Below are 27,756 nucleotides of genomic sequence, written 5' to 3'. Positions count from 1 at the left end.
CCGACCCAACAACGAGTTTTCAAGATTACTAGGACTTGGGAGGATGACGAGTGGGTCTGAGGAAGGCAAGTACAATAAGGTGTTCCACTTGCCTCAGCATTAGACCTCTCGGTTATGGTGCCCAACATCTCAAGTTTATTTTATGATATTTGCATTCCTGGTTGCTGGAAGCAGATGACCGGCTGAATGGAAATGAAACAAGGGGACACAATCTCAGGACTGTAACTTATCGGGCAAAAGTTCGGTTGTAAGACACGAATCACTGAATGGACCATTTTTTTATATCTTTTCAATATTTAGACGCTACATTTCCATTTCAATAATTTCATACCTTCATGGACAGTAAATACTCTCATATTGATTATTTACATTCTGATCAAAGCAAAGCAGTGAGATTCCAGCAGCAACCGCTGCTGATAGAGCTCGAACTAAGAAAACAGGAGCTCACATACTAGGTGCCGAATAAGAGACGTTAAACTGGGAGGCCAGGAAACGTTCGTCCTTTCTACATAGATCGGTGCTTCCGGAGAGGATTTGCAAGTTTATCATAGTTGTTGCGTGGCAGCCTCACATTAACCTGGAACTACATAACCTTATACAGATTATTCTTCTTGAAAATCAGAAACTCACTCTCCAGACGGTCCAAAATATCGATCACAGCCTCCTCAGTGGATCCCTTAAAATGATCAACAATATCAGGAAAAGACGCCTGCAAATGGAAAAAAGAAAGATCATGCCATCAAGAGCTAATAAAGAATGTCAAAATTTCCACCGACCACATTAAAGGAGGCCGACAGAAATTCACACCTCTTCGTGGCTTCCTAGCCACTTCAGTATTGTGTCGTCAGTTGCCTCAGGTGCATGGATACTTCCCTGGGATCTCCGGCTTCTATGCCGTATCTTTACAGGAATTTCACCTTCCTGAGAGTCGGTATCTCGGGCTTGCTTCCTACATAGCACAAGCTTTACGTCACCTACATGATCGGTGGACTCCTGAAGACCTGTGTCCCTATGAGCATCGTAATTGTTGGTGCTGGAACTTTGTTCATCTCCTGTCAGCGATGGCCCATCTTTGGTAGATTCTTCTGGTTTATCAGCTGAAATCAAAACTTCATCTGAAGACCACGAAAAGAAAATTTCACTCATTGACAACCCAAGGTCAAGAAGCAACAAGCATGTCTTGATTTGTGAATAGCTCACCTGCAACAGAAGGATTTCACACAATGTTATTTTGTAGCAAAAACATCCACCTATGAAGCTGCAGTAATAAGTGCTACTGTTTTAGGTGTCCTCTATATGGAAAAAAGGCATGGGAGGAACTTTGTTAGGCTCCTTTGTAGGGAAAGGAATTATGCTTAGTTGTCGATATTTCCACCCAAATGGCAAGAGTTTGCCCCTTATGATATAACACATTGGAGTTTACTCCCTAACCAAGTAGCATTTTTTTACCATGTATATTAATCTTATTCCCTCCATGATCTACTTCATAAGCAGAGTTCTGGGTCCCATTTTTTTGCAATGGGTGATGCATTTTTTGGACTATGGAAATATCCAATCCGGCAGGTCAATATGTTTGGTCAAATTCATTGATGACAAAAGGAAGTAGAGAATGTACACTGTCGGCTAACTCATTTTTTATGGGCTTCAATCTGTCTCTTCCAACTTTGCTAATCGCCCCTTGAATGTCTTCAGCAATCTCTTTGGTGAGTCCAATTTCTTCACAAAATCTGACCCAGTTGATTGCATGTCCCTCTCTTGCAGCCTCCAGTATGTACTCCACAACAGTCTCTTGTTTTATAGGAGCTGGTCTGTCAGGCAAGTTCTACCAAAAGATCTTCAAGTTAGATAGTGGTTTCATAATAATTCAGGACCAATGAAAATTTGGAAAAAAAAAAGCAGAAAGGATTCCCAGAAGTGGCATACAGCGATCTCCTTAAAAGAAAGGCCATCCTCGTGCCACATTTTCCACGTGTCCAACTTAGAATGTGTTAATCTTCTTTGAGGATTTGTATAAGCTTTCTCATCCATAACTGTATGCATTGGTGCAGCTCCATCCAAAAGGAGGTTCAACTCTTGTGACATTTGGTTGATGTTTTGAACAATGTGATCTCCATACATCATTATGAAATTCTGCAGAAGCTGAAAATCAGTCTCATATACAGATGCATGGGTGTGCTTTTTTGCATCAACGTGGCCTAGAACTTATGTCCTTCAAAGGTTCTAGAAGAACATCGTTATTGACAGTCATCACCAGCATGAGATTTCAAATGGTTTCTAAACACCAAAGACATTGTCCATCTCCAGGAAAGAATTTCATCCCATCAATTAGCAAGTCCATGCTTGCTACTTTATGAAACAACCATGTCCTTTTTTATTTTGTTTGAAGCATTATCAGGAATACTGTTCTCAGCTTCTTAAGTTCAAAAAAATTTAAAAACATAAAAAAGATAGAAAACATTGTCATTGTGACAGCATGTAGGAATAAAAAGGGAAATCTGCTGTTTTTTTTTTTTTGCCAACTGACAGTAAATATGTCAAATGAAAGGGCAGTTACATGGAAAATATCAAAGACAAGTATCAAATAATTATCAATCAAACTGCCATGCAGCTGATGGTACCATATTACAACAGTTTACCTTGTGTGCTAAAGATACAGAAATTCCTCCCTCCCACCAGTAAGCAGTATGGTGTCCCCATCACCTCCTCCCCACCCCCCGACCCAACCAAAAAAAAAAGGACAAAAAGACGGGGAAGAGAAAGAAGATTAGCATCACAAACAGTTAGCAACATAAAGCTGTCTAACATCTGTAATATGCTAGTCATCAGATATTAAAAGTGTAATTGTAAAAAAGGAAGTTCATCACCACAAACGATGTAGAGCATGAAGAACTATTTTTAAGTCATACCTGATTGATGCCTTCTATGTTTGCCAATCTGGCCTTTGTAGAGGGTCTGACCTTTGCAAGCCTTTGAATTGTTTGATCACTACATATAGCATAACTAAAAAGCCATGGAAAGAGCCAAGGTTTCAACAGACGGACATTATACTGTGATTTATGACCTATATACATATCAAACTTCATTGCACATCAAGAACTTACGGAGCTGTTCCATTGTTTCTTGCTAGCACAGTGCGGAGATCCAAAAGCATTTGGCAAAGTTTCAACTCTTCCTGGGAAATTAAGAAAATTTTTGTTAACAGTTTCTACTGTATGCTGATAAAAAACTAGTTTACAGACATGGGACTAATCTTTGCTGAAATGAAGAACATGGGCATAGAGAAATGTAATCCTTTCACACACCATGGCAATACAAGAAAAAACTATAAATATGCACTGAACGATGTACCATCAGTACAGAGGATACCAAGGATGATAACTTGGCCCTTCAGGCCATCTTGTTCACCTTAACCACTTTAAACATTTAGATTTGTTCAGATAACAGCAAGCAAAATCTTGTCCTGTAAAAAACAAGTTTGCCTCGAACCTGACTTTTGGCAAAATGCACGTTCCCTTGTTTGTGTTTACCATTTAGATGGCCAAAAACCATAAAAACAATGTTCAAAAAAGAAAAGGATTTACGTCAACTAGCCATAGGGAAAATGATCGTAGAGATTACTCTGTCAGATAGTGCCAGCTGTCCATTTTCTGGCTAAAAATGATCAGAAATTTGACAAAAGGCTTCAAATAGAGAGATACCAGAAATTTTCTGACCACTTAGCAACCAAAAAATGACCACGATGGTGTTAAGACATGTCATATTGGAGTTTGGTTCCTTTCCTTTTTGGTTATATATGGATCTGCGGATCTGTGTATCCAGCCATACAGATTATCTTGCATTTGTATTTTACATCTTCTGTAAAGGGCTTTTCTGATGATCTGAGCATCATGCAGTCCTACTATGTATGTGTTAGTAAGGCAGTTATAACCCATGAAAGGTGTGGGATTTTTTTCGTGAAACAGAGCATGTCCAAGGCAGCCAACCCTCCATACTCTCCACATGCTGGTAGACCACTGTCGATGGTCAGCTTAACAATGCTCTTTCATGGTATCAGAGAAGGAGCATACTGACATTAAGAGGTGAGCCTTTTTCTTTCCTAATCTCCTACTTTCAGTGTTGTGATGTTTCATTTGCTCTCTCCCTTTATTCTGATTGACTTTCTGGTTTCACTTTCCTTCAGTATCTCTGTCAACCACTCAATCTGTTTCATTATTCATATACTTTCTTTTTCAATGTTGTAATGTTCCATATTTCTATCTCTTTTCTCCCTTTCAAATTTTGCCCAAATATTGCTTTTCTCAGTTTTTTATTATCATATTGTATAATTCTACTTTTTTTTTCCTCTTATTTCTCTTCCTCTTCTCGTTATTCAGTTTGTTCCAAGGTCTGAGTGCTCTTTGTTGTTTTCCTCTAGAAGCAAAAACTGCCAGACCTTAATTAAGTAGACAAGTTTGCAAAAGAGACAAGCTTAACAATCAATGGAATTCTACCTCCGTTAATCCTTCACATTTTAATGCAGACAAGCTTTTGGGATCGCCTTCAACACTATTTTCTCCACTTCTATTCCCTTCTTCCGCAAACATTTCACTGGTCAATGCCAGAACTAGAGGTGGCTGACAGCCAATGCTTGTTGCATGAAGATAGTCCATTCCCTGCTTACTAACCCTACAGTCATGTCAAAACATGCAAGTGAATTTTAACAAAAAAGCCAGAGCAACTACAAAGAGGGAAAAAAATTGACAAGAAAACTAGTTGACCACAAGAGAAAAAGATAAAAAAAAAGTATTTATAGAACTCCAAACAGCAGAATATTTCAGAAACGATCTTATACCTCACTATTCTGTAAACATCAGTTAGTCTTTCACTCAAATAACCTGCATAATTGGCAAACTGCTTTACCAGGATTGATCACTAAAAGCTTAAGAGAACAGCTAAAGGAAAATGAAACATTAGATTGAATCCAGAGAACATCTGGGAAAAGATAAAAAAATCTGCAGGAATATGCCCGCTACATAACATGGGCCACGTGCTCATAATTTAATATGGACACTCTACGTTGTCTTATCTTGCACGTAAGAGACATTTCTTGCCTAAAATGGGAATCTATAGAAACAAAAATGGAAGAGCTGCTAGGTCCTAGGTCCGAGTGTTGAATTAGCTCTGATACCACTATAACGACCCGACCCACTCCTGGGCTCAGACCCCTAGTTCGGCATATCTCAACCCATTCCCTAGCAATTTCAGCTTCAACTCCAAAATGCTAGGAACCAGGACAACCATCTATTTAATAACTCCTTGAAGATCCCTCACAATCTTCAATACGAGATTAAATTTTTGGGGTGTTACAAACCCCACTCACGACAATGCTTTGCTAAGTAGTGCCTTTCAATAAATTTTTTTTAATGTACTTGTGCTGGAGTGCACTAGTGGTTGGTTGTATGACCCTTTCGAGTTTTGTCTGTTGCCTTTGTGACACATTGTTCTTGTGATCCTTGTGAAGATAATTTGTGCGTTAATTGGACCATTTTTCAACTTAACTCTTGGAAAGGTTGAAGGTTTTTTACAGTTGTTCACCCTTAAAAAAAAATTGCTCACGAAGACTTTTCTGCAACCACAAAACTTCATCAATCAGACATGGAGAAAAGCATTTTCTCCAAAAAGATAGTTATTTATTCCATGAAATTGATGAAGCATCCACAAATAGTTATTTATTCCATGAAATTGATGAAGCATCCACAAACGAACAATTTTCAGAAAAAATATTAACACTACTAACCATGAGCAATAAGAAGATCACCAAGCCCCTTCCACCAATTTACTGAACGATCCCTACCAAGCCCATGTGTTGGGAGCTCTTCAAAATGATTATCTATTATTTTTCTCGACTGTTCAAAAGGAACATATCATCATCATACAGATATAACAACAAAAATGATATGTTTTTAAGCATAAAAATGATATGGAACACCAAAATGACTAATAATTCAATTAACTAACCATTCATGAGAAAATGTGCTAAGAAATTAGTAATTTAGTTGTCCGCCAATAATATTCTAGAAACACAAAATAATTATCATGAGAACTATCATACACGAGATCCACGAAGAATATCTATGGGCATGTTGATTCCCCATCTGCTGCCACATAGCTCCACACAGTTTAGCAACAAATAGGCCTCCCTGGAAATATCCCTTGCCCTTCCTGTGGAATTCATACAGTTATCGCAATTACCTGTGTAAGTGACAGCAACTATCAGATACAACAATAAATGGATACTAGTTACACACAAACAAGAGAAAACTAGCATGATACATTAGATGATAAGTTATTTAGAGGTAGATATCTAGAGGCAAAATTTTAGGCCTTGACAGGACCTAGAACAATGGAGACACTTACCATGTCAAAAGGCATGTTGGTAAGAATTAGATGAAGTGAAAGAAACAAAGTCACTCATTCATTCTCAAATTCATACTTGACATTAAAAATCTAAAATTCACGTGTTGAACTTATCGACACTAAGAATTTCTGGAAACAGACAAGATTATGGTGAATCAAAATTACAATTTACAAAACTTATGTGTTGTGTGTTATCTAAACTGGTAGTATCAAGAAACAGATAGAACATGTCTTGGCAATGGAGATAACCACACGACACACACCCGCAAAATCAAGCCTTCAAAGTTGCTAAAAAACTTTCATTGTGAACGAAGATGTTTAAATCATTAACTTGCCTGCCAAGCTGTGGACATGGTTTGATAGAATGAAGTTTCTAACAAAGATCTAAACCCGAGTCCACAGCATTATGCAGACTGCAATCAGGAATTTTTACTACACCAGAGGTTCAACCTAAAAATGGACCAGCTGTCTTCATGCAAATATGTTCCCTATAATGCAAGAGTTTGATAAAAAAGAGGGCAGCACGTAAAAGCTACAAGAGAAGATAATGTCTAATTCGACAAATTGATAGCTTTTTAATTAACTTCTGGTGGTACATATTCGCTGTTTAGATTACAGTATGAATCAGACTTCTATGAGAGTATTTAAGTTGGGCATAACAAATGATTAATGAGAATACCTGCATCCTAGAACTCCTATTTTGTGGGTGAAGTAACGTAGCAAAAATTAACATGTCATGGAACATCTAGTCATCACTGTAGGTGGCTCAAATGGATATTTTAGGTCCTCCATTTGTAAAGAGTGATCACCAATAATGCTTCTTTGGAAATGCCCTCCATTCCCAGCAATATATGAAATATTTTTTCCAAATCCATCACTAGAAAATCGAGACACACAAATGAAAAGAACCAAATCTTTACAATCAATGAAGGTTCAAACATGGTGTTTGTTCATCTACAAGTTACTAGGCAAAAATTACTGTTGAAGTACATACCACAATTGGTAAAACCGGCTTTCTCCCCAAGATACTGTAATAGGAAAACTCTACGACAGCTTGTAAGCATACAATACTTGTGTGCCGCAAAAAACGAGTCCATAATGGCTTGTCTTCTGATAGCCTGCTTAGTGATGATATAACGAAACAAGTACAAATAAAAATTGATACATGTTGAAACTTCAAAGGAATCAAGATAATCTTAGCAAACATAGGGTATTCTCCTACAAGATAAATCACACTGCCAGTAATAGAAAGACGAAAATGCAGAAGTCAAGGATAAGTATTTGTTTGGCTTTGACACAAAAATTACCATTTAAGAAAGAATAACATTTACTTACACTGTTAGATTCTGAACAGTAGAAGTCTGCCATTGCAAAATCTGCTCTTGTGTAATAAAGCGAGCATTTAGAAGGTAACCCGTCTCGACCACATCTACCACTTTCCTGATAGTAAGATTCAATACTCTTTGGACAGCCATAGTGTATTACACACCGTATGTCTGGCTTATCAATTCCCATTCCAAAGGCAATAGTTGCAACCATGACAATTAGATCATCTCTAACAAAAGATCTGCAAAGCATTTTAAGAAGAAAGATCATAACCAAGCAGATTACTTGAACTTCTTTATTCATGTTTATCACTCAAAAATTGAATATTATATACTAATAGACAAGATTTACATCCCCTACAACTCATCCCTAAAAGATGCTTTTTTTTTGTTCCATGACTAAAGGAAATTATGCAGGCAATAATGTGTAAAACCTTGCAAACAAGGATAAACCAGACAGTAATGATAAAAGCATCTGACTTCTGGAGCCAAAATGCAATACCTGTGAGACTTCTCTCGAGATTTGCTTGACATTTGGCCATGATAGAGACCAGCTTTTATTCCAGCTCTTCCAAGTGCCTCAAAAATCTAAAAGCAACCACCAAGGTTTCAGTACAAGATAACTGTACTTATCCAAGATTCCAAGTACAGGGGAAACCAATAGCAATCTAGATTGCTTATTCACAAACAGCTCCTGAAAACAGAAGACAAGGGAGCCAAAATATGCCAACATACACAAGGGAAAATAGGCCAAGCACAAAGGTAGAGAAAAAGTTTCAACACATGAATGAATTAACTAGGAATGCACTTAAAGAATACCAGGGGCACGAGGCCCTCAATATATGCAGCAGCAGTGAGAGGTAGCAGCGGTTGGCTGCATAACGGTGAGTCATATGAAATAGGAATGTGCTTAAAGAATACAAGAGGCATCCGCCCCTTAATCTGGCTAATGGCTACTTTTACTATCCCAATAGCTAGCTGCCCTGAGCAAACAAGAAATAGACACTAAAACAAAGAAAAACTGAAACCAGAAAAAAAGAAAAAAAATACATATAAAGACACGCAAGGAGGCAAGGACATCTATGTGTATGTGCATGTGTGAGAAATACATAAAGGACATCCAGGGGCATGTGTATCTGTGTATGCATGCATGTAAACAAAAAGGTACATCTTAACAAAGAGCTCCTTTAAATTATAAATGCCATACCCAAAACGTTACGATGTAAATCACTATATTTCATTTCCCAAGCCACATTCTTTCCAATAGTAGAGCCAGAAGGACCTTTAATAAGCTTGTTGCTTGGGGCTTCCATCCCAGAGTCTCTTTCTTTTTGGTGGCTTGTGGGTTCCCCATCAATCATTCTCTGATTCCTGCCACCTACTTCCATCTTGGGAAATAGAACAATGTTGGATGGGATTTCTTCCTCTTATTATTCTCACAGTCTCATTATCCTCCAGCAAGCATAGATGACAAGATGGATGGTTGTGCATGGCATGGGGGGAAAAAAAAAAGATGGCAGCAGTGGCATGCATGGAGTCAGAGCAAGAGAGACCATGGGGACAGCATGACAATGATGTTCTTGGCCATAGTGGCATTCACAATGATGATAATCATGTGATGCTGGTGAGTTTAATGTTCATGAGGTTTTAGTGAAGGTGTTAATGTCAAGGATGACAGCAGTTGCGCCGGTGGTAAAAACACTCTCACCATTGCAGACTACGAATAATTAAAACTTCCATGAACTAATAAAATGCAGATAATAAGATAAGGTCAAGACCTTAGCTAAATCATAAGACAAGGACATGCTATAAACAACCTTTTAGTGATTGAATAAAATAATTATCTTTCTTCAATATAAGCTGTTATAAACAGCCTTTTAGTGATTAAATAAAATAATTATCTTTCTCCTCCTACTCATGTTTGTGATCTGGCCCTAGTGCCTATTGTTGCTTTGCTGTGTGCTTATATTTGTGACTGTCGTAAGTCACATTTTCATAAGCAATTTCATGAAAATGGCATCCAAGTTTCAATTTGTTGATTTAAAGAAAAATTGGAACAAAGATCAAAGTAAGCCCTGCCTCGTTTCAACTGTAGCTGATTTGAGGTGCATCAGCCAAAGATACCAACAATAATGCAATAACATCTCCGACAACACCTCAAAATCAAATCAAGAAACTTTAGAAAAAGAAGTTCCACATTGCTATGACTAACATAATTAAAAGAACACTAAAATGAAATTGTTCAAGATACCTATGCCATGTAACATTATCCATATCAACAGTCATTGGAAATGTCACGTCTTCGAGGTTATTAAAAAAAAGAACAACGAATAATGTGATCAAACAGGCATTCCAAGTTCAAGGGTGAAACTGGTCTCTAGCAACATTTTCATCCCGTTTGGTGGCACCCAAAACCACGTTGAAAACCTACTTCCCTATCTGTTTGCCATATAGAAAACCAAAGGGGTCCTTCACTTCACCATAGTTGACTGGTGGAGAAGATCCATCACCATCCAGTCATATGTAGCCAATAGTTGGTCAAAAGTAGCCACCAGGATATGGACTAGGCTGGACGATACCAGTCCAGCCATTTTCTGACTGGCAGAGATTGATGGGGAGAAAAGAAAAGATGTCAAGCCTTTTGTGTGTTTTATTGTTTTCCAGCCATATATTGTCCAGACGGAGTGGGCAAGGTGCTTAACATGCATAACCTCGGCTGCACCATGTTCCATCCAACGAGTTACCAGAAAATGTTTCTTCGTAATTTTACTTTTGTTTGCAAACTCAGGTTTTTGGCATCCAAACAGGTGATGTGTGTGGGGATGAGTAAAACCAATCCCATCATGGAACTGACTTTTCAGGTTTCCTCCTTCCTAGGATCCACCAATCTTAGGGTGAGGAGAATGGTTGTGAAAAGGAAAAATAAGAACATGAAGAAAAACAAGGTAAAAGAATGAGAGAGAAAAGAGGGGTGAAAAAAAGTTTTGAAAAGAGACTATATAGGAAAATTGAAATCGGTAGGCTGTCGGATGTTGCCACTTGCCAAATTATTTAAAAGCTATGGCTAAATGCGACATAAAATATAGTTATACCATAAAGCGTTGCTAGTGCTTTTGCTGTATAGTGTTTTTAGTGACAGTGTAACAACCCGACCCACTCCTGTGCTCGGGCCCCTGGTTCGGTGGATCCTAACCCGCCCCCTAGTAGTTTTGGCTCCAACCCTAAAAAAGTTAGAAACCAGGACAACCATCTATTTAATGACCCTCTTTATAAGTCATTGAAGATCCCTCACAATCTTCAATATGGGACTAATTTTTGGGGTGTTACAATCCACCCCCCTTAAGGCACACGCATCCGCACATGTGGGACCCTCTCTCTCTCTCTCTCTCTCTCTCTCTCTCTCTCTCTCTCTCCCTATATATATGTATATATATACATATATATATCATTGTCACATATATCGTGTACGGGTATTATACGGCGAGTTATATATCTCGGGAAATTTTTTAATAAATTAAAAAATCCTAAAAATTAGGTAAAAGTAAAATAAAAAAATCAATAATAAGACCTTGAAAAATGATTAGGTAAAATCATAAACAAGATAGGATGTGTATGGAAAACAGTACATTAAAAGCAAACAATAGCCATATGTAGGATTTACGAAATAATAAATTTGGTTGGTCCCCAAGCTAGTCCCAATTTACTCAGCTGCATGATATGAAGGCTGAGTTAATGAAGGAGTTAGTGCTATGGGTTAGTATTTCGTAGAAGCAGCTGGGCTCTCTCTCCCTCTCTTCTTTATTGCATCTACTTTTCTGTAAACCATCTCTCTCTCCTCTTTATTACATAATTAATCTTCATTTCTACATGCACCTTTCAGCACTCTCTCTTCATTATTATGTTTAATTTTTTGGTTAATCACCTCCCTCTCTTATTTAATACATTTAAAAGATAGAAACTCATGCTTTGGCTGAATACATAAAAAGAAAAGATATCTAACGTCCAGTTAAAAAAATGCAAAAAAGATGCAAAAAAATGTGTCTTCTTCACATGACGTCTTTTTAAAAAAGATGCATTTTATTGATGTTTTATATGGCTGAGTTACAATATATATATATATAGACACACACACCAATATTTTTAAACCCAGTGACCAAAGACTCTAACACGTCATTATCGACTCAGCATGGAAATTGACTGACAATGGCTCCATACTGAAAACTTAGAGATGTATGCTTGACTCAGCTGGTCAACTCGGTAACCAGGCTGGGTTTTGTCAACTATTGTTTTTGAAGAAAAAGCAGAATACAAATTTTCATTTTAAACGTTAAAAGGTTGTAAAATGGCCTGATTACTTGTCTAATTAAAATAAGTCAAATTAACATCAGGCTAAGCCATGACTAAGTTATATTTAACCATGTAATAACAAGAGACTGGACCTTTAAGCTACTTTTTAGTTGCAGACTTCAGCATTATTAAGTATCAATGTATCAGTGAAAAAAGTACTCAACTAGAACAAACAATAAAATCAAGATGACATCTATCACTGAAAGCTAGGAGAGTTAAAGGATTTTTGGGCAAGTCAAACAAGTTCCAATTAAACCGAGTCTCCCTACTGGGTCAATTAGGTGCCAAGTGAGCCATTCACTTAGCAAGTTTCTAACAATTGATACACATACATAAATATATATGCATGTGATAGACATAAACAGTAACAAGGACAATCACAATTTATTTAAGCTGGAAATTTCCATGAACATGCATGTAGTTCTAACCTCTTCAGCATCTTTAACTGTAGTACAATATATGATTGTAGAAGCAGCATCACCAACATATTTTGCAACTTCTTTAATCAGATCATCTCGAAAAGAAGCAACATGACTAAATGAACCAACACTATAGAAAAGGTTTTTTCGATCATAAGAACCAATAGCAATAAAGGGATCCTCCAATTCCAGAGAGCATTTAATATCCTCTTGCACCCTGAGAAGAAAAAGGAGGAAATGGATAAATAAGCATGTCTCAGTGCAAATGTGTCTTAAATTACAAATGAAGCACTATCAACAAAACCAGGAAAGAAACTCCTGTGCTACAGAAAATAGTTTTGCTATACTAATAAAGCAATAAATAGACATCTAGAATTTTGTTTAGAATGCTAAACATAGTAATGAATATTTTTCTCAGCAATTTCTCAAGAAGGCACAACCCAGAAGTCCATTATAAAAAAAAAAATTCTTTTTAGGGGATATACTAGGCATTCAAAATTTTAAATATACAAATAATAGTAGGAAAAAAATATGAAAATATGAGCCTTCTAATATTTTATACATGAACCGTTTTCTTTAGCTTTTAGAAGAACAAGGTCGAAAATGTAGACTTGAAATATAAGAAACAAAAGACTTCTTCCAAATGAAAAATGAAGTGATATTACAAATATAATAATGTCATGATATTAGTTTTTCAAAAAATTTTGAAAATGTCAAGTTGTTTTCCCAGACTATCATTATAGAAACTATTCAGTAATACAACCACAATAATAATCCTTTTACTTGTAATGCAAATCAATGTAACACCCCACTTTAAGAAGTTTTGTCTCATATCTAAGATTGTGAAGAATCATGAGGGACTTATAAGAAGGTTAGTTGTTAAGTAATTAGTTATCCCAGTTCCTAGCCCTTTTGGGGTTGGAACCGAAACTACTAGGAGGAGGGTCAAAATCCATCAAACTGGGTTGTTTCAATAGTATCAGAGCTGGTTCAACACTCAAACCTGGGATCCTACATGCATGGATGTGTTTGCCTCAAGAGGCATGGATTGTAACGCCCTATTTTAGGAAGTTTAGTTTTGTATCTGATATTGTGAAGAATCTTAGGGAACTTATAAGGGATTTACTTAAGCAATTGGTTGTCTTGGTTCCTAGCTTTTCGGGGCTGAACCAAAGTTACTCGAGGGCAGGTTGAGATATGCCAAGTCGGGAGCTCGAACCTAGTTTGGGAGTGGGCAGGATTGTTACAAGAGGAGAGCATATGGAAAAATCTAAGTCACTCTTGTATTTTTTCTAAAAAGCCTTTGGCTTTGATTCTTTGAAAGATCTTTACATGATCATCAGTAACGTGCTAGGTGTAATGCAGTTTCTGACCTTTACTTCATGATTGGTAGGAAAGAGAATGCTACACATGGATGCTTATGTTCTTCTTCTATCATTCTTTTCTTGTTGTCATTCTGCACAAACTCTGCCAAGACCACACTCATCTTGTTAGTAGGCCATCGTGAATAGGATGAAAGCCAACACCCTGGTGTCTCTATCAAATCAAATCCACTCGTGGAGTCCTCCTCGGCCAGTATCTCTCTATCAGTCACATGCATAGGTCGGTGGATCATAGCCCTGATTATAATATATCATAAAGAAAGATTCTTCTATCTCGCAAAATGGAGTGAAAAGAATAAAAAAAAAAAAAAATAGAAAACGTATTCATGGAGAAATTAATTACCTGTAAGAAATAACAAATCGTGGTTAGAAAGATTATAGTAACAAAAGAAAGCCATCGGAATTTTTATTTTATTCACCGAAAAAATCTGTTTTGCTTAGACCAATAGAAGGAATTATAACGAGAATCTAACAGGCGGCCAGTGTTGTAGAAGCAAAACAATGAAATGTCAATCTAGAATAACAGAGCCACAGCTAGTGGCAAGGATAAGAGACTAAGAATCTTTTTTACATAATGGTTGAAATGAAATGGAATCTTGTCCTAAAATTCCCAATAAACTGGCTTTTATAATTATATCAGTAATAATCTAACGAAAGGAGGATTATTCAAAGCTGGCCAATGGACAATGAGATTCTGGGCCTATCCAAAAAGAACTAGAAGTTCCTCTTTGTCATGTTGAATAGGACGACCCAGCCTACATTGATATCTTTACTTCTCCACTAAACAAGAGGAAGATTGACTCAATCATGTCTGAATATTTCCAAGCCAGAAAAGAAAGGCACATAAGACGGGCTATAGGAAACACTTGCTTATGGAGGGTTTGATCCTCAGCCTCAGTGAAAAAACCATTTTGTATGATACTAGGCATAGTTGGACGAGTCACATAAACAATTGCATTGATAGTTATATTTGTTCATTGCATATCATTCTGTTCTATCAATAGAAGGGCCTTCCATCTTACCTTCGCTAGCTAGTCATTGACCCCAAACATAGTGGTTTGATCACAAAATGTGTGAGGCAGGTTGCTCGCTTGGCTCCACCGATCTCCAACCCACAAGAGCAATTTGCTATGACCCCATTGATTCCTATGAATATTGGAAACTTTTCTTTCTGATTCACAAGAATCAGTGAACTCCCTCCCCTCTCCCTTTTGTTGAGTAGATTCTATCCTCACACCAGAAGTCTCTGAAAGCCTAGAAGCTTTTGATGAAAGCGGCCCGGGTATGGGTGGCCCCGTTCTTGGGGGTGTGGAAATGCCAAACAGGGCATTTGCATGCATGAGTGCCTAGGACAACTCCACAAACAATCTTCCCCGCCATAAAAAAAGCATCAATGAGCTTAACCATTTCGATAATATGTCAACCTGCATTACTTCATGCCCGAAATTTTCTGATCCAATTCCTCCACCATAGGAAACCACAGTTAGATTCATGCATGATATACTTTTTTAGTTATTCGGAGGACCCAAGTACTCTCTTTTGGGTTTCTTATCTAGAAGCACACCTGGATATGTACCCATTAGGGCTTCCATACCTATCTCCAGTGGAGCTAACAGCATACCAACCTATGATGCCCAACAATAAACACTCTAAGAGCCTTTTCCAAACATGCTCCCATCTCAAGTCAAAGGAAAATAAATAGACACATCCATTGCACTGATTGGTGAGGGCTCATAGTGACGAAGGGGGTTGGAGACCAAGAAGTGCTAGAACCACATCAAAAAAAAAGTTCAGGTTGAACTATCATGCGAATAACTTACAAAAGGGAATGAAGTAGTATCACGACTTAAATTTGTCCCAGCCTGATTGTGACAATTACATATTTTGTGCCTTTTCCTTTCATGATTTTCTGCTCCTCTTTTCAGATTATACATTTCTTATTTGCTATCACTCCAAAACCATTGTGAGTCATTTGCTTGTTCTGCTTTCATAGTAATAGTTATGTTAAGAACCACCTTTCTTCAAAATAGGTACATCAAAACTCCAATAACATATTTAAAAGAAAGCACTAAATCAGAACCATAAAGGAGAAGCAAAACTGTTATGCCTAGGAACTGTGATTCTTTAAGCAAAAGTTGGAACGTACTTCTCTGTAGCTGTGGCTGTTAAGGCCATGAACGGAATATGTGGAAGAAAGGCCCGCAGTAAGTGCATCTGCTTATACTCTTTTCTATAGTCAAAAACAGCAATTCAATGTGGTCAATTCACGCAATCAGTTGTAAAAAAATAACCACGCATTTCATCATAATAATGAAAGTGGGGCAGACTTTTGTATGATAACTTGCTAAGTGAACAGAAATAGATAATGAGAAAAGCACGAATGCAGTCCACAGACTGACATCACTAACCGGCAGAATCCCTTTCAATATTTCTCAATGTTCACTTATAGATGAGACTTGAGATGCGCCAACTTACTTCATGTGATTAATTATTATTTATACAAGAAAAAGTTTCGTCTACCTTATCTGACCAATATTTTCCATACAATTTTAAATATAAGCTGAATAAATTAAACAAGAAAAAAATTAGTCATTCAACTTCCTGGAAATCTCTGACCAGTTCATTATTTATTTATGCCCATACCCAGACAAGCTCCTGCAAGTAAATTTTCACCTTCCTCAAGTACCTACGTATTAAGGCAAGTTAAGGGCCTAAAGTTACAAGTTTGAAATAAAAATATTAGACCTAATTTTAAATATAAGCTGAATAAATTAAACAAGAAAAAAATTAGTCATTCAACTTCCTGGAAATCTCTGACCAGTTCATTATTTATTTATGCCCATACCTAGACAAGCTCCTGCAAGTAAATTTTCACCTTCCTCAAGTACCTACGTATTAAGGCAAGTTAAGGGCCTAAAGTTACAAGTTTGAAATAAAAATATTAGACCTAGAATGTGGCTACAGAAGATAGTCTGTCATGTAAGAAAATTTAAAAGATGGTTGCAGTCCACTCCTTGATTCAGCAGATCAGTAAGGATAAGATATGTTCCTTGTAACATGCTGCAGTTCCGCATGCCAATTTTGGAGACAAGCTTCAGGCCTTTAAGTACTATCACATTATATACTTCTTGTTTCCTATATCTAAGCCTGCAACTTCAATTCCTCAATAATAAAATTGGCTTTCTGAGCACCATTTTTAATTTTCAGAAGCCTCAACATGCTAAGAGCAGTTCCTTGAATGTTAACAACAATATATCACATATGCATATAGTAGCATCATCTTTTATCTGGTTTTCTCAATTACTTTAACATGCTATCTCTTACTAGCCTAAGTGATGTAGTATCTCCAAGCCATCCACACATCTAAATTGCATTGTTGGGTAACACTAAACATGTTTGTAATCCCTTACTTTGAAAAGTTTCATGCTGTATCTAAGATTGTGAAGAATCTTCGGGGACTTATAAAGAGGGTTGTTAAGTGGTTATTTGTCCTGATTCCTAAAATTTTTAAAACCAAAATTGTTAAGAAGCAAGTTGGGATCCGTTAGACGGGTCTTAGCTCAATGGGAGAGTAGGTCGTGCCGTTATAGTAGTATCAGGGCCAGTTCAACAGTCGGACATGAGGTCTCACATGTGCGAATGCATGTACACTAAGGGAGAATTGCAATGTGCTACTTTGAAAAGTTTAGTCCCGTATCTAAGATTGTGAAAAATCTTACAAGACTTATAAAAAGGGTTGTTAAGTGGTTGGTTGTCTTGGTTTCTAGCCTTTTTGTGGCTGGAACCAAAATTGCTAGAGGGTGGGTTGGGATCCATCAAACCAGGGGGCCAAGCCTGGTGGGGGAGTGGTTGTGCCTTTATATTGTTGGCTTCAGCAGATGCTAAGGCATTAATAGGCTCGTAAGCTTTAGACAACATCAAAAACCCCCTCTCTCCATAATGCATTGGCTTCACCATTTTTTTTTCTTTGCTCATTGGACAATGAATGTCCCTTTTCACATGCATCCAGATAAGCAAAGTTTAAAAGTTTACACCTTAACTACCATTCAGTTACAGCAAATTTTGCAATGTAGAAACTAGAAAGTCCACACTCTGCAATTGGAATCATAGACCCTCCCATTTACTTCACAAGTTATGCAATGAAAACTTGTTCTAAACTCCAAACCTCCAATTGAATTCCTAAGACAAAACCCAACCTTATCATTTGTTTTCCTGGTGTCTCCCATCCCTTCAACCCCCATGCTTCCCCCTTTCTTGCTTTTGACTCCAATCGCTATCTGAGGACCCTCCACGAGTACAGATTTTCCCGTCCTTCTTAATCAAAAAACAAATGTAAGACTAATAGTCATTTTTTTTCTTTTCTTTTTCAAGCTAATTATCATGGTTTGGTTTCATTTACATATATATTCTTTGGTAATTTCTATTGGATTTTTCTACACTGCATTCTGATTGCTTGAACTTTGAACACCTTATCAAATGTCTACGAATTTTTAAAAAGGGGTGACCAAACCACATAATAAATGAGCATACTAAAAAATCAGTAATTGGTAAGATGGCAGTAATAGCTCCTATAAATGTGCATGTAATTCCAGAATAAACTTTTCAGCTTTGATATAGGCATGTTTCTATTACAGACTTCACAGAAGTTAGAATAAGATTCATAGGTTGTGAATGCACTTCTGGAATCCATGCCTAGAGTCAATCAGCATCTTCAAATTCCACAAGCTAAAACAAAAATACTTTTTTTATGCTATGTCACATGGGTGCAGGGTGTGGGTGTGAATGCAGATGTAGGTGTGAGGTGTGGCAAATTTCAAGAAAACATGGGGGCAGGTGCAGCAAGGGTGTGTGTATGTATATATAATTATAATACAAAGTTGCATCCTAGATTCAAAAATCTGTAGCATTCTATTTCTTCCATGTAATATACATACTCTGGAATCTGACTTCAGAGTTTACGATCTTACTCATAAGTCATCACATAAGTAGGCATTAAAAAGTAATTGTTATATATCTAGTATTATAAATTATAATTGTATAAATATACAACATATATTACATATAACATATATAAAACAGATTAATGAAACTGGTAATACATATATAGAACTTATAAGCAGCATATATGTATGTATATATGTATACATACATATATAACAGAACTGATTTACAAAAACTTATATAATTAATACATATAACCAAATATGTTCCCAGATTAGGAAAACTTACGAACAGTAACAACATATATGACCATATGACTGTGCAATATATAAAGTTATGAACAGCATATAATATCTAGTGTTAAACTACAAAAGTATGCAGTCAAATACTAAAAAAGTATAACAGATGCAACAAAACAGAAAAAACTGAAAAACAGAAGCATCATTTCTAAAAAAAAAATTGAAAAGAGGGTAAAAATGACCTCAACATAGTTTGACTGTACCAGATTCACGTTGATCGCACCTGGTGCCATGTTGAACACCTGCACCAGAACCCGTACCTGAGCCGTGTTGAGTCGGGTCCTTTTGTTGTTTTGGTGAGTTCGTATGACACAGTTTTTATGTAAGATAGAATTAAAAAATAATAATATAATTTTTGTTTGGGCTTTGGACTTTTTCGGTGGTGCATTTTCACTACAAAGGTAAAAACCTATTGAAGGCAGACAAATAAACACACTAGGCTGCATATTCTGATGGGCACACCAGAATTCAGTTAACAAAGTACAAAAAATCATGAAATATTTGATCCAGAGCCCACCTGAAATCATGACCCCATTCTGATATGCAGTGTGCCTCATCAACAGCCAATAGAGAAATTCCTTTCTTAAGCATGTTCAACCAAAATCTACAAACACCACAACCAAGTTAACAAATAAGGCAAGTATTTTTCCAAATCTAAAAATTATTCCTTTCAGGCCTTAACAAAGGAAAGACATCCAGTTGTAGATCAGCAACTACTCATTTCACAAAATAGTTTCGTACAAGTGGAAATCCAGGCTTTCATCACAATGCCAGCAGAAACTTCAAAAGCATAAGATGAGCTGGAAATTTTCTTACAAACTACCTCCCACAATTCCAAAGTGGCACTTCTGATATGAATAATTGAGCAGTTGTGGATGCTTTATGTTTACATTTTGTTTTAGTTTGCCAGTTGCCTTCATAGTTTAAGCATACTTTTTCTCTGTTCTGGGTTGACTTGTTAGGTGTCTTTAATAAAGTGAATACTTGTAACTTGTAAGTTTATCCTTCATTCAATGATACTCGCAATTTGGCCCTGCACTGTTGTTTGCTTATACTTTTTTCATATTGTAGCAAACGAAGATGATCCTAGAACTAGTAAACATGGTTTCACGGCCACATTGCCAATTCCAACAACACAAACAGGAAAAAGTTTGTTTATTTTGGGGCTTACGTTATTAGCAGGGAATACAAAAACATGGTTTTGGAAACAGAACAATTCAATGTTGTGAAGTAGATAATGTAATCTGTAATGGTTGGGCTAATAGTTAGATAAGTAACATAAAAAGTCTTAAAACTGGAAGCATCTAATATAACAAAGAACACTCATCACTTTAGTATGCATGTCAAGTAACATCAATAACCCATCAAGACATAAGGTTAAAGTCCCTTAAATCACGAAATAAACTTATTCAATGCATATGAAAAATGAAAAAATATGAGCATACATAGTCTTCATTTTCGTCTTCATTTCCATTATCTCCTTCAAATTCAACATACTCCACACGGTCCTCTCTTCTACTGCATCTGCTCCTTTAGAGTTGAACCAGTCAAAATTTTTCTCAACATATAGTTGTTGGTTTTTTCTTCACCCCTGAATCTAGTACATCAAAGTGCTCCAAGCTGATAACATCAGCCTTCCCTTTATGCTTTCTTTGAATTTTTTGTAATTGTCTAAAATAAATAAGTGAAAGTTTGTTAATATATATAATCAAAACAGTGTACATTAATGGGTCAAACTATAAAACAAGTCTGTATTCACTTGTATTGCATGTTTGCCTAAGGATTTTAATTGCAAAATTTTTAAGGTTCAGGCGGGCATTTTCAAACCCGTTCCACCGCATATATTAAATACAAACTAAATACTATGAGAAACAATTAAATAAAAGTATCAAATTATAATTATAAAAAATAAGTTGAGCTTTGTAATTTCTGGATGTGTTGTTGCTTTGTTCCGATGCACTTCCTTCCATGTTGTCTCAACAATTATCATATATTTTCCACTAGGTACTCCACTACAATATGTGCCACTTGTTCCACCGCTTCTCCTTTTACTAAAACTACCTCTTGCTTGCATTACTCATTTTCCTTTGGCCCACAAACTAGCCATTTATGATCTTCTACTAGAATTGACAAGATCAGAAATATGAAGCACAATATCATCATCCCTCCACATCCCAAAGCTCACCATAGCCCATTTCAGCATCTTTCATCACTTTTTCTATGAATACACAGCTTTTGATGTAACTCTATCAATGCATAAGGCCCATCTAATTATTATTTTAGCCAAAATATTCTTGGAACAATCTCTTTTCCACTAAAATTACAAAGTAGTTTCAATCTGTTATCTTTTCTCACTTGCGCATCATTGCCATTTTGGGTCATTTGAAACCATATCTTCAAAAAAACAAAACACCATAATAAAAAATTATAAATAGAACATTTTCTACCTTTCACAGTAAAAATAAGTTGCCACATACAACAAGAAGGAAACCCCTCTTTTTTTTCAACTACAAATTGATCTTGCATGCGCAATCTAGCCTTAATTCAACCATTTTTTTTAATCCGCGATAAAGGCATGCCAAATGGTATCGTACAAGATAACTTTCGTGAAATGCATCACAACGTGCAGAACACTGGAACAACTAGATGAAGATAAAGGTACTTTTTTAATGAGAGGGTCAACACTGCTAATGCTATATATTTTTAAGTGTTCAAACTTCAAATAGCAATTGTCTGCATGTAATTCTTGGGAAGTTAAATGTGACATAGAAAGCATGTTTTGCAGTTTTTGCTAAACCATTGAACCGCAACATTCAGATGATTTCCAAATAAAGTTGGTTACAGGTGGCAAGCATAATTACGCCCAAAAACATAATCTCCAGAGTTAAATGTGCCTCCACTGCTCATATACATGGAGCTTTGTTTATAGAACGGACACGACAGTGAAAATATCATCCTTGGAGAAGCAAAGCTTTGCTAATCATAGTAACAACTAACAAGGTTTAGTACCCATTAGACAGAGAAGCAGCCTTTTCTGGAGTCATGTATAGAACATCAAACTGGCCACTCTGAGCATCTGAATAGACAGTACAATCTTTTTGGGTGCTTCCAAGATATTGAGCTTTGACACCCCGTTGAGTCAGACTCATCACCTAGGAATTCAATTAAGGGAAAAAAATCTTTTTCAACACTTATTTTAGGAAAGCTTTGTTTTTCTGAAATTTAGATAAGAGAAATCAAGCAAAATATAAACATACCTGATCTTGCATCAAACTGATGAGTGGGCTTATGACTACAGCAGTCTTTCCAGTAATCAGTGGAGGAATTTGGTAACTATAGAAGATGACAAAGCAACAAATTAATTAAAAAACTGGTCTAGGTGAAGAACATTACAAAAAAGAGAAAGTTATTCCAGTGTTTTAAAACTCGTTGACTCGATTGATTTGGCTCGGCTCGATCCCTACCAGGTCAACCAGGAAGGGCTCATTTTTTATTGAAACTCGTTCTAACTCGGCCATGACTCGGCTATGACTGGGGTTGACACAGCTGAAACTCGATTTGACTTAGTGCAACCCAGTAATAAACTACTAACTACTTAATTACTTTATTTTTTACATAAATCTTCCAATATAAACTACTAACTACTTAATTACTTTATTTTGTACATAAATCTTCCAACTTATTGGAACATAAAAATTTAAAATTATTGTTCATTGATTGAATTTTCATATTGCAAATGAAAAGTTAAACTTGATTTAGGCTTAAGTCCAGGTATGGTTATCTATTTATTTCAATTGTTAGAGCATTGGGCTCTTAACTATTGGACTTTAAGTTTTATATAATATATAGTATATACAAACATGTAGAGTTTGTTAACTATTTGATAGTTGAAACTTGAATATATTGACTTTCATGCTCCCTTTGTCGAGTTATTTTCATTGATATATTGACTCTCGCTACTGAATTTTGAAGTCTGCAACTATAGAGTAGCAACAGCAGCTTCATTGTTTGATTTCTTGTTACTGCATGAGTAAATATAACTTAGTTATTACTTTACTTGATGTTATATTTATTTGCTTCAGAGTTATTCATGTAATGAAGTCATTTTACAGCAATTTTATGTTTAAATCATTGTCACAGATTGTAACAACTCATAAGTTTAGTCTCGTATTGAACATTGTGAGGGATCTTCAAGGGCTTATAAAAGGGGGGGAGGGGGGTCATTAATGAGTTGATTGTCCTGGTTCCTAGCCTTTTTGAGGCAGGAGCCGAAACTGCTAGGGGGCGGTTTGGGATCTGTCGAACCAAGGGCTCGAGCCTAGGAGTGGGTCAGGTTGTTACAGTGGTATCAGAGCAGTTTCAACACTCAGACCTGAGGTCCCACACGCGCAGACGTGTATGCTTTACGGGGGGTAGATTGTAACAACTCATAAGTTTAGTCTCATATTGAAGATTATGAGGGATCTTCAAGGGCTTATAAAGGGGGGTCATTAATGAGTTGATTGTCCTTATTCCTAGCCTTTTTGAGGCTGGAGCCGAAACTGCTAGGGGGCAGGTTGAGATCTGCCAAACCAGGGGCTCGAGCCCAGGAGTGGGTCGGGTTGTTACAAAGATATCGTAAGATTTTAGAAAAACTCACAACACTTACAAGAAAATCAAATAAAATGAAAAGAAAGGGAACAAGTCACTAGATTTTAAAAATCTCACAAATTTATCGCGATTTTTTTTGTGATTTTTTCCTAGATTTTCATGTTTTTCATTTTTTTAATTCTTTGAATTTTTAAGGGTTTTTATTATCTTTATTTTTTTAACTTTTTAAAAATTGTCGAGATTTTCCAGAGATTTACTCAAAAAGAAGAATAACTTTGCCAAAAAATACCTAAGAAAAACCTCACTGAGATTTCCCCTTGTTGTGACAATGATTTTAAAATTTTAAATGACAATGTAAATAATTTTTCCTTCAAAAATAAAGTTAACAAAAACCTGGTCCAAGTCACTAGTCAAGAATGGACAAGCAGAGTCCCAACTAACTAGATTTTAAAACATTGAGTTATTCAATAAGTTATAACTAGTCAAAGAGAGATGGTAAGAATTCATTTGAAAATGCCCTACAAGGAAAGGCTACAAGGCTATCGACCACATGCAATTCTACCATATTCATTTTTCAACTGAATGACATAAACAACTAAGTAAATATAATATATCTACAGATAAAGTCTTCAAATGGAAGGATCAATAACATGCTTAAGACAGATTAACAATAAAACTTCCCTACCATTTCAAAACTTGGAAATAACAAATATTACATTTTCAAAGTACAGCTCAAAAACTCAAAAAGCACTTGCATTTTCTTCTACTACATTTAAACAAAATTATTTAATGGTTTGAGCATGTGATTGTTGGTTGTTTTATTCTGTAAAGAGGGAGAAACGAGTCATCAGTCAATAACATTCGCAACAGAGAAACACCAATTAGATATACAAGATTTTTTTTTCTCTTTTTATTGGTAATACAATCAGTTTTTTCTGGCAACTTTTATGGTCATACCAGTGTAATGACACGAACACTCCTCTTACTACATTAGCCAAGGACATAAAATAGCAGGATGAACACACGCCAAATCTTATGAAAAATGATGGAAAATCAAAATACCAAAACAGTAAATGGGTTTTAAACTTTTAACTTATATGTAACTATTAAGAAAAATAACCTGATAAAGAGTATTTGGTCTGTCAAAAAGAACAAGATGAAAGTGCAGATTTTTAAAAATTGAATAGTACTGTCAGAACAAACCGGCTGGCAGATGGAGAGAAAGAAAGCAACAAATAATAAAGTTGCAAGTCGCAAGCTTCATCCATATGTCAGACTCACAGAAACAGAAGAAAGTTTATCATCAGAACAACTAACTTAATTTTATCAGTCAAAATTAAAGGCCCTACCACAGTCCAAATAAGAAAAACGAATGAAATATTAATCCACTGCATATTGGCTAACATACATGATTCAACGAGAAAGAAGTCCACATTAGGTTGAGAGGAAGCTTAACCATCCTCTCATGACATTTATCTCTCTAAGAGTATCACATCCATATGTAACAGCAAGAGGGCCTTAATTCGTCAGTGATCTAAAAGCACTTCCTAATCTAGTTATGTAATTTAGTTCTTAGTAAACGGAACGTCACCTATTGCTCCAGATCAGATAATTTAGAATTTATTGTAATTTAAAAAAACTGCCTCCTAAATTAGAAAAAGAAAATCACGATGACATCAATTGATTCAAAACCAAAAGGAACTAATCTAAATGCAGCAACCGTACCATACGGACTTCCCACTTCCAGTAGCCATGACAACCAAGGCATCCCTTCCCTTCAGAATTTCCTCGATTATCTCTTTCTGGTATGGTCGAAAATGGGAGAAACCGAAATATTTCTGTTCACAGTTCACAAAAATAGAAGCATCAGATACTTGTCATGGGAGCTTGATCATGGATTACCGGCAATGGTTCGCACAAGTTTCTTATGCCGTCAAAAAATGCTTCATGAAATATAAAATGAGGGTAATAGCGCATGCCTCTTATGCACTCGAAAGAACGAATCATGGAACATGCAATGAGGGTACTAAACGGACGAGCAGGAAACGAGGAGAAACCAAAGAACGGGGCTGAGGTTCTCCTTAACCTCTTCATACAAGGGAGGAGCGATCGCTTCATAATTGGTTGTGTAGAAAGAAAAACGCCTTCTAGGCTTAACGATCGGAATTTCAGATGATCGAATCGAATAGTTCGTGCTTCTTAAGGAACAAATGCACGACCTTGGAAAGTAGCTTGAGCATTTCATGTTGAAAAATAAACCATCACTGTAAAGCGCTATGATTTTTTAAAAAAAAATAATAAAATAAAAAACAAGTCCGGGAAAGAAACAGGCCGGACAATTTCCCCTGCTGAAATCGCTAACCGGATTAGCGGCCACCTTTGATCCTTCGGAGAAGAAAGAGAAAGGGACCAATAACAAAATGAATAAAAAAGCGAGGTCGAACCATAAATGCGCGATAGCTACAGATACAGACGGTCGAGAGAGCCGAAGGCAATGGATGGAGAGACAATGCAAGGCATCGACTCCACGCCGGCTGCTTCCTCGCCGCCGCTTTCCATCGGGTTTTTTCTTCTCTCTCTCTCTCTCTCTCTCTCTCTCTTCGTCACTTTTCCTGCAAAGGCGCGTCGGAAGATTAAGCTACTCAAGTTCACCTTAAGAGTAGACTCCATGATCCCGCTGCTTCCCTCGATGCTTCTTAGTGCATTCATACTTGGCGTTTTGGCGGCAAGGAAGAAGGAGAAGGAACCAGAAACCGTGGCCTGCAACCGCGTCTTTTTGGAATGCCGTTCGAGTTCTGGGGGAGGTGGGGAAAAAAGGAAACGAGCCCTCGGCTCCTAACTCCCTTTTTTCTTCATGCGTTTGATGGCTCTTGTTACTGCTAATACTTGTGGCATACGTTCGGGCACAAGGACAAATGAGTTGTTGCAAATTTCATTACGGTTTCCTACAACAGAGAATTCTTTATATCTAAAACCGTATTCGGGTCTAATAATATTAACCAAACATTAGTTTATAATTCTGTCACACGAGAATCCCTTCCTTTATATAATATATTGTCTAAAACATTTGATTTGAAAGTGTTTCATTCTTGAAGCTGATCATGATCATGTACAACTATCATGCACACATACCATGAATTGTAACATATTTAAACCTTCATGGAACTCGTAACATATTCACTAACAATTTCTAACACAAGGGTGCCACATGTTATTTACATGACCAAACCTCCCATGCCATGATTGCCATCCACCACATGTTCCACTAACTACATTCGTTTGGCAAGGCAAAATGCCTTCTTTGCTCCTTCCTTAAGGTTGTGTTAGATAGCCATTTGGATTCTTATGTGTTTTGGGATATCTGTAACATTAATTTTAAGCTGATGCTATACGTTAAAAACCATGGATTTAAGGTCAGAGTAGATGGATTTAAGGTCAGAGTAGAGTAGAGAGGGGAATGTCAGACCTTAAACCTAAGTGCTATTTTAAAGTGAACTTCATAAAATCCATCACAAGTTTTGGGTCTTGTCAAAAGAATTCTTATGTCCAACAGCCTTTACCACAAATTTAGAAAAAGAGAACTTAAAAGCACAATCAGTATTTGGTATATATGGAACGCCGCACGTAAATCAATTTGCTTACAAATTTTAGGAACATGCCCCTATATTGGGGTAGCAATCCTCATCGTCTGATTCTTCCTTTATCATAGCTCAGAAGGATCTTGGAATGTCATAACGAGTTCGGGACTAGTGGCCCTTTCGGCCACAATATTGACAAATAATGGACGAACTTGATTCGTGAGTTCCAGTTGATTATTGATTATTACCTTGACCATTTTCATATTCACTGCGGTCACGACTACGATGTAATCATGTCCTGTCCATGCCTGTGGATGGTGTTGAATGTAGTATGAGCTACAAATTTGGTGGCGTCAACTTGTACTTGGTTAATTGGTTTCATAACAGCAGTCAGCTTTCACGGTTGAGAAAGTTTAGTGAAGTGAATTAGGCGATATCACAACGATTGTAACAAAACTTTTATGTCCTGTAGATAGACC

The 27,756-nt window shown here is 36.6% G+C and overlaps 1 protein-coding gene across 3 annotated transcripts; it reads right to left on the bottom strand.

Moving 5' to 3' along the window:
* Positions 1-263: 263 nt before the first annotated feature.
* On the bottom strand, positions 264-26,581 carry LOC116262218 (uncharacterized). 3 transcript variants are annotated; one of them, XM_031641363.2, is made up of 20 exons: positions 26,352-26,567; positions 25,425-25,537; positions 22,367-22,442; positions 22,119-22,261; positions 19,627-19,713; positions 16,016-16,099; positions 12,497-12,704; positions 8,224-8,309; positions 7,732-7,963; positions 7,391-7,514; positions 6,092-6,231; positions 5,777-5,885; positions 4,832-4,874; positions 4,491-4,665; positions 3,102-3,172; positions 2,907-3,000; positions 1,924-2,130; positions 1,616-1,822; positions 808-1,200; positions 264-709 (listed from the first exon to the last, which is right to left on the bottom strand). In XM_031641363.2, the coding sequence occupies exons 1-20, from the start codon at positions 26,406-26,408 to the stop codon at positions 584-586; spliced, it is 2,775 nt and encodes a 924-aa protein (XP_031497223.1). In that variant the 5' UTR covers positions 26,409-26,567; the 3' UTR covers positions 264-583. The 3 variants fall into 3 exon arrangements, with proteins under 3 accessions (XP_031497223.1, XP_031497225.1, XP_031497227.1); XM_031641365.2 differs by lacking the exon at positions 26,352-26,567 and adding an exon at positions 26,144-26,291; XM_031641367.2 differs by lacking the exon at positions 264-709 and having other exon boundaries at positions 961-1,115; positions 26,352-26,581.
* Positions 26,582-27,756: the final 1,175 nt, after the last annotated feature.

The sequence above is a fragment of the Nymphaea colorata genome, chromosome 10 (assembly GCF_008831285.2).
Source record: "Nymphaea colorata isolate Beijing-Zhang1983 chromosome 10, ASM883128v2, whole genome shotgun sequence".
Classification (NCBI taxonomy): domain Eukaryota; kingdom Viridiplantae; phylum Streptophyta; class Magnoliopsida; order Nymphaeales; family Nymphaeaceae; genus Nymphaea; species Nymphaea colorata.
Note: the sequence above shows the minus strand (reverse complement) of the source record. Positions and strands in the feature narration are given on the sequence as shown.

Bases quoted from the DNA above. Each gene is read 5' to 3' on its own strand.
- LOC116262218 (XM_031641363.2), bottom strand. From the start codon at position 26,408: ATGAATGCACTAAGAAGCATCGAGGGAAGCAGCGGGATCATGGAGTCT. The intron at 4,875-5,776 runs GTTAGTAGTGTT...CCAATTATGCAG, and splicing joins TGATCTTCTTATTGCTCATG to GTTATTTGAGTGAAAGACTA. The intron at 3,001-3,101 runs GTAAGTTCTTGA...ATGGCTTTTTAG, and splicing joins AGAAACAATGGAACAGCTCC to TTATGCTATATGTAGTGATC.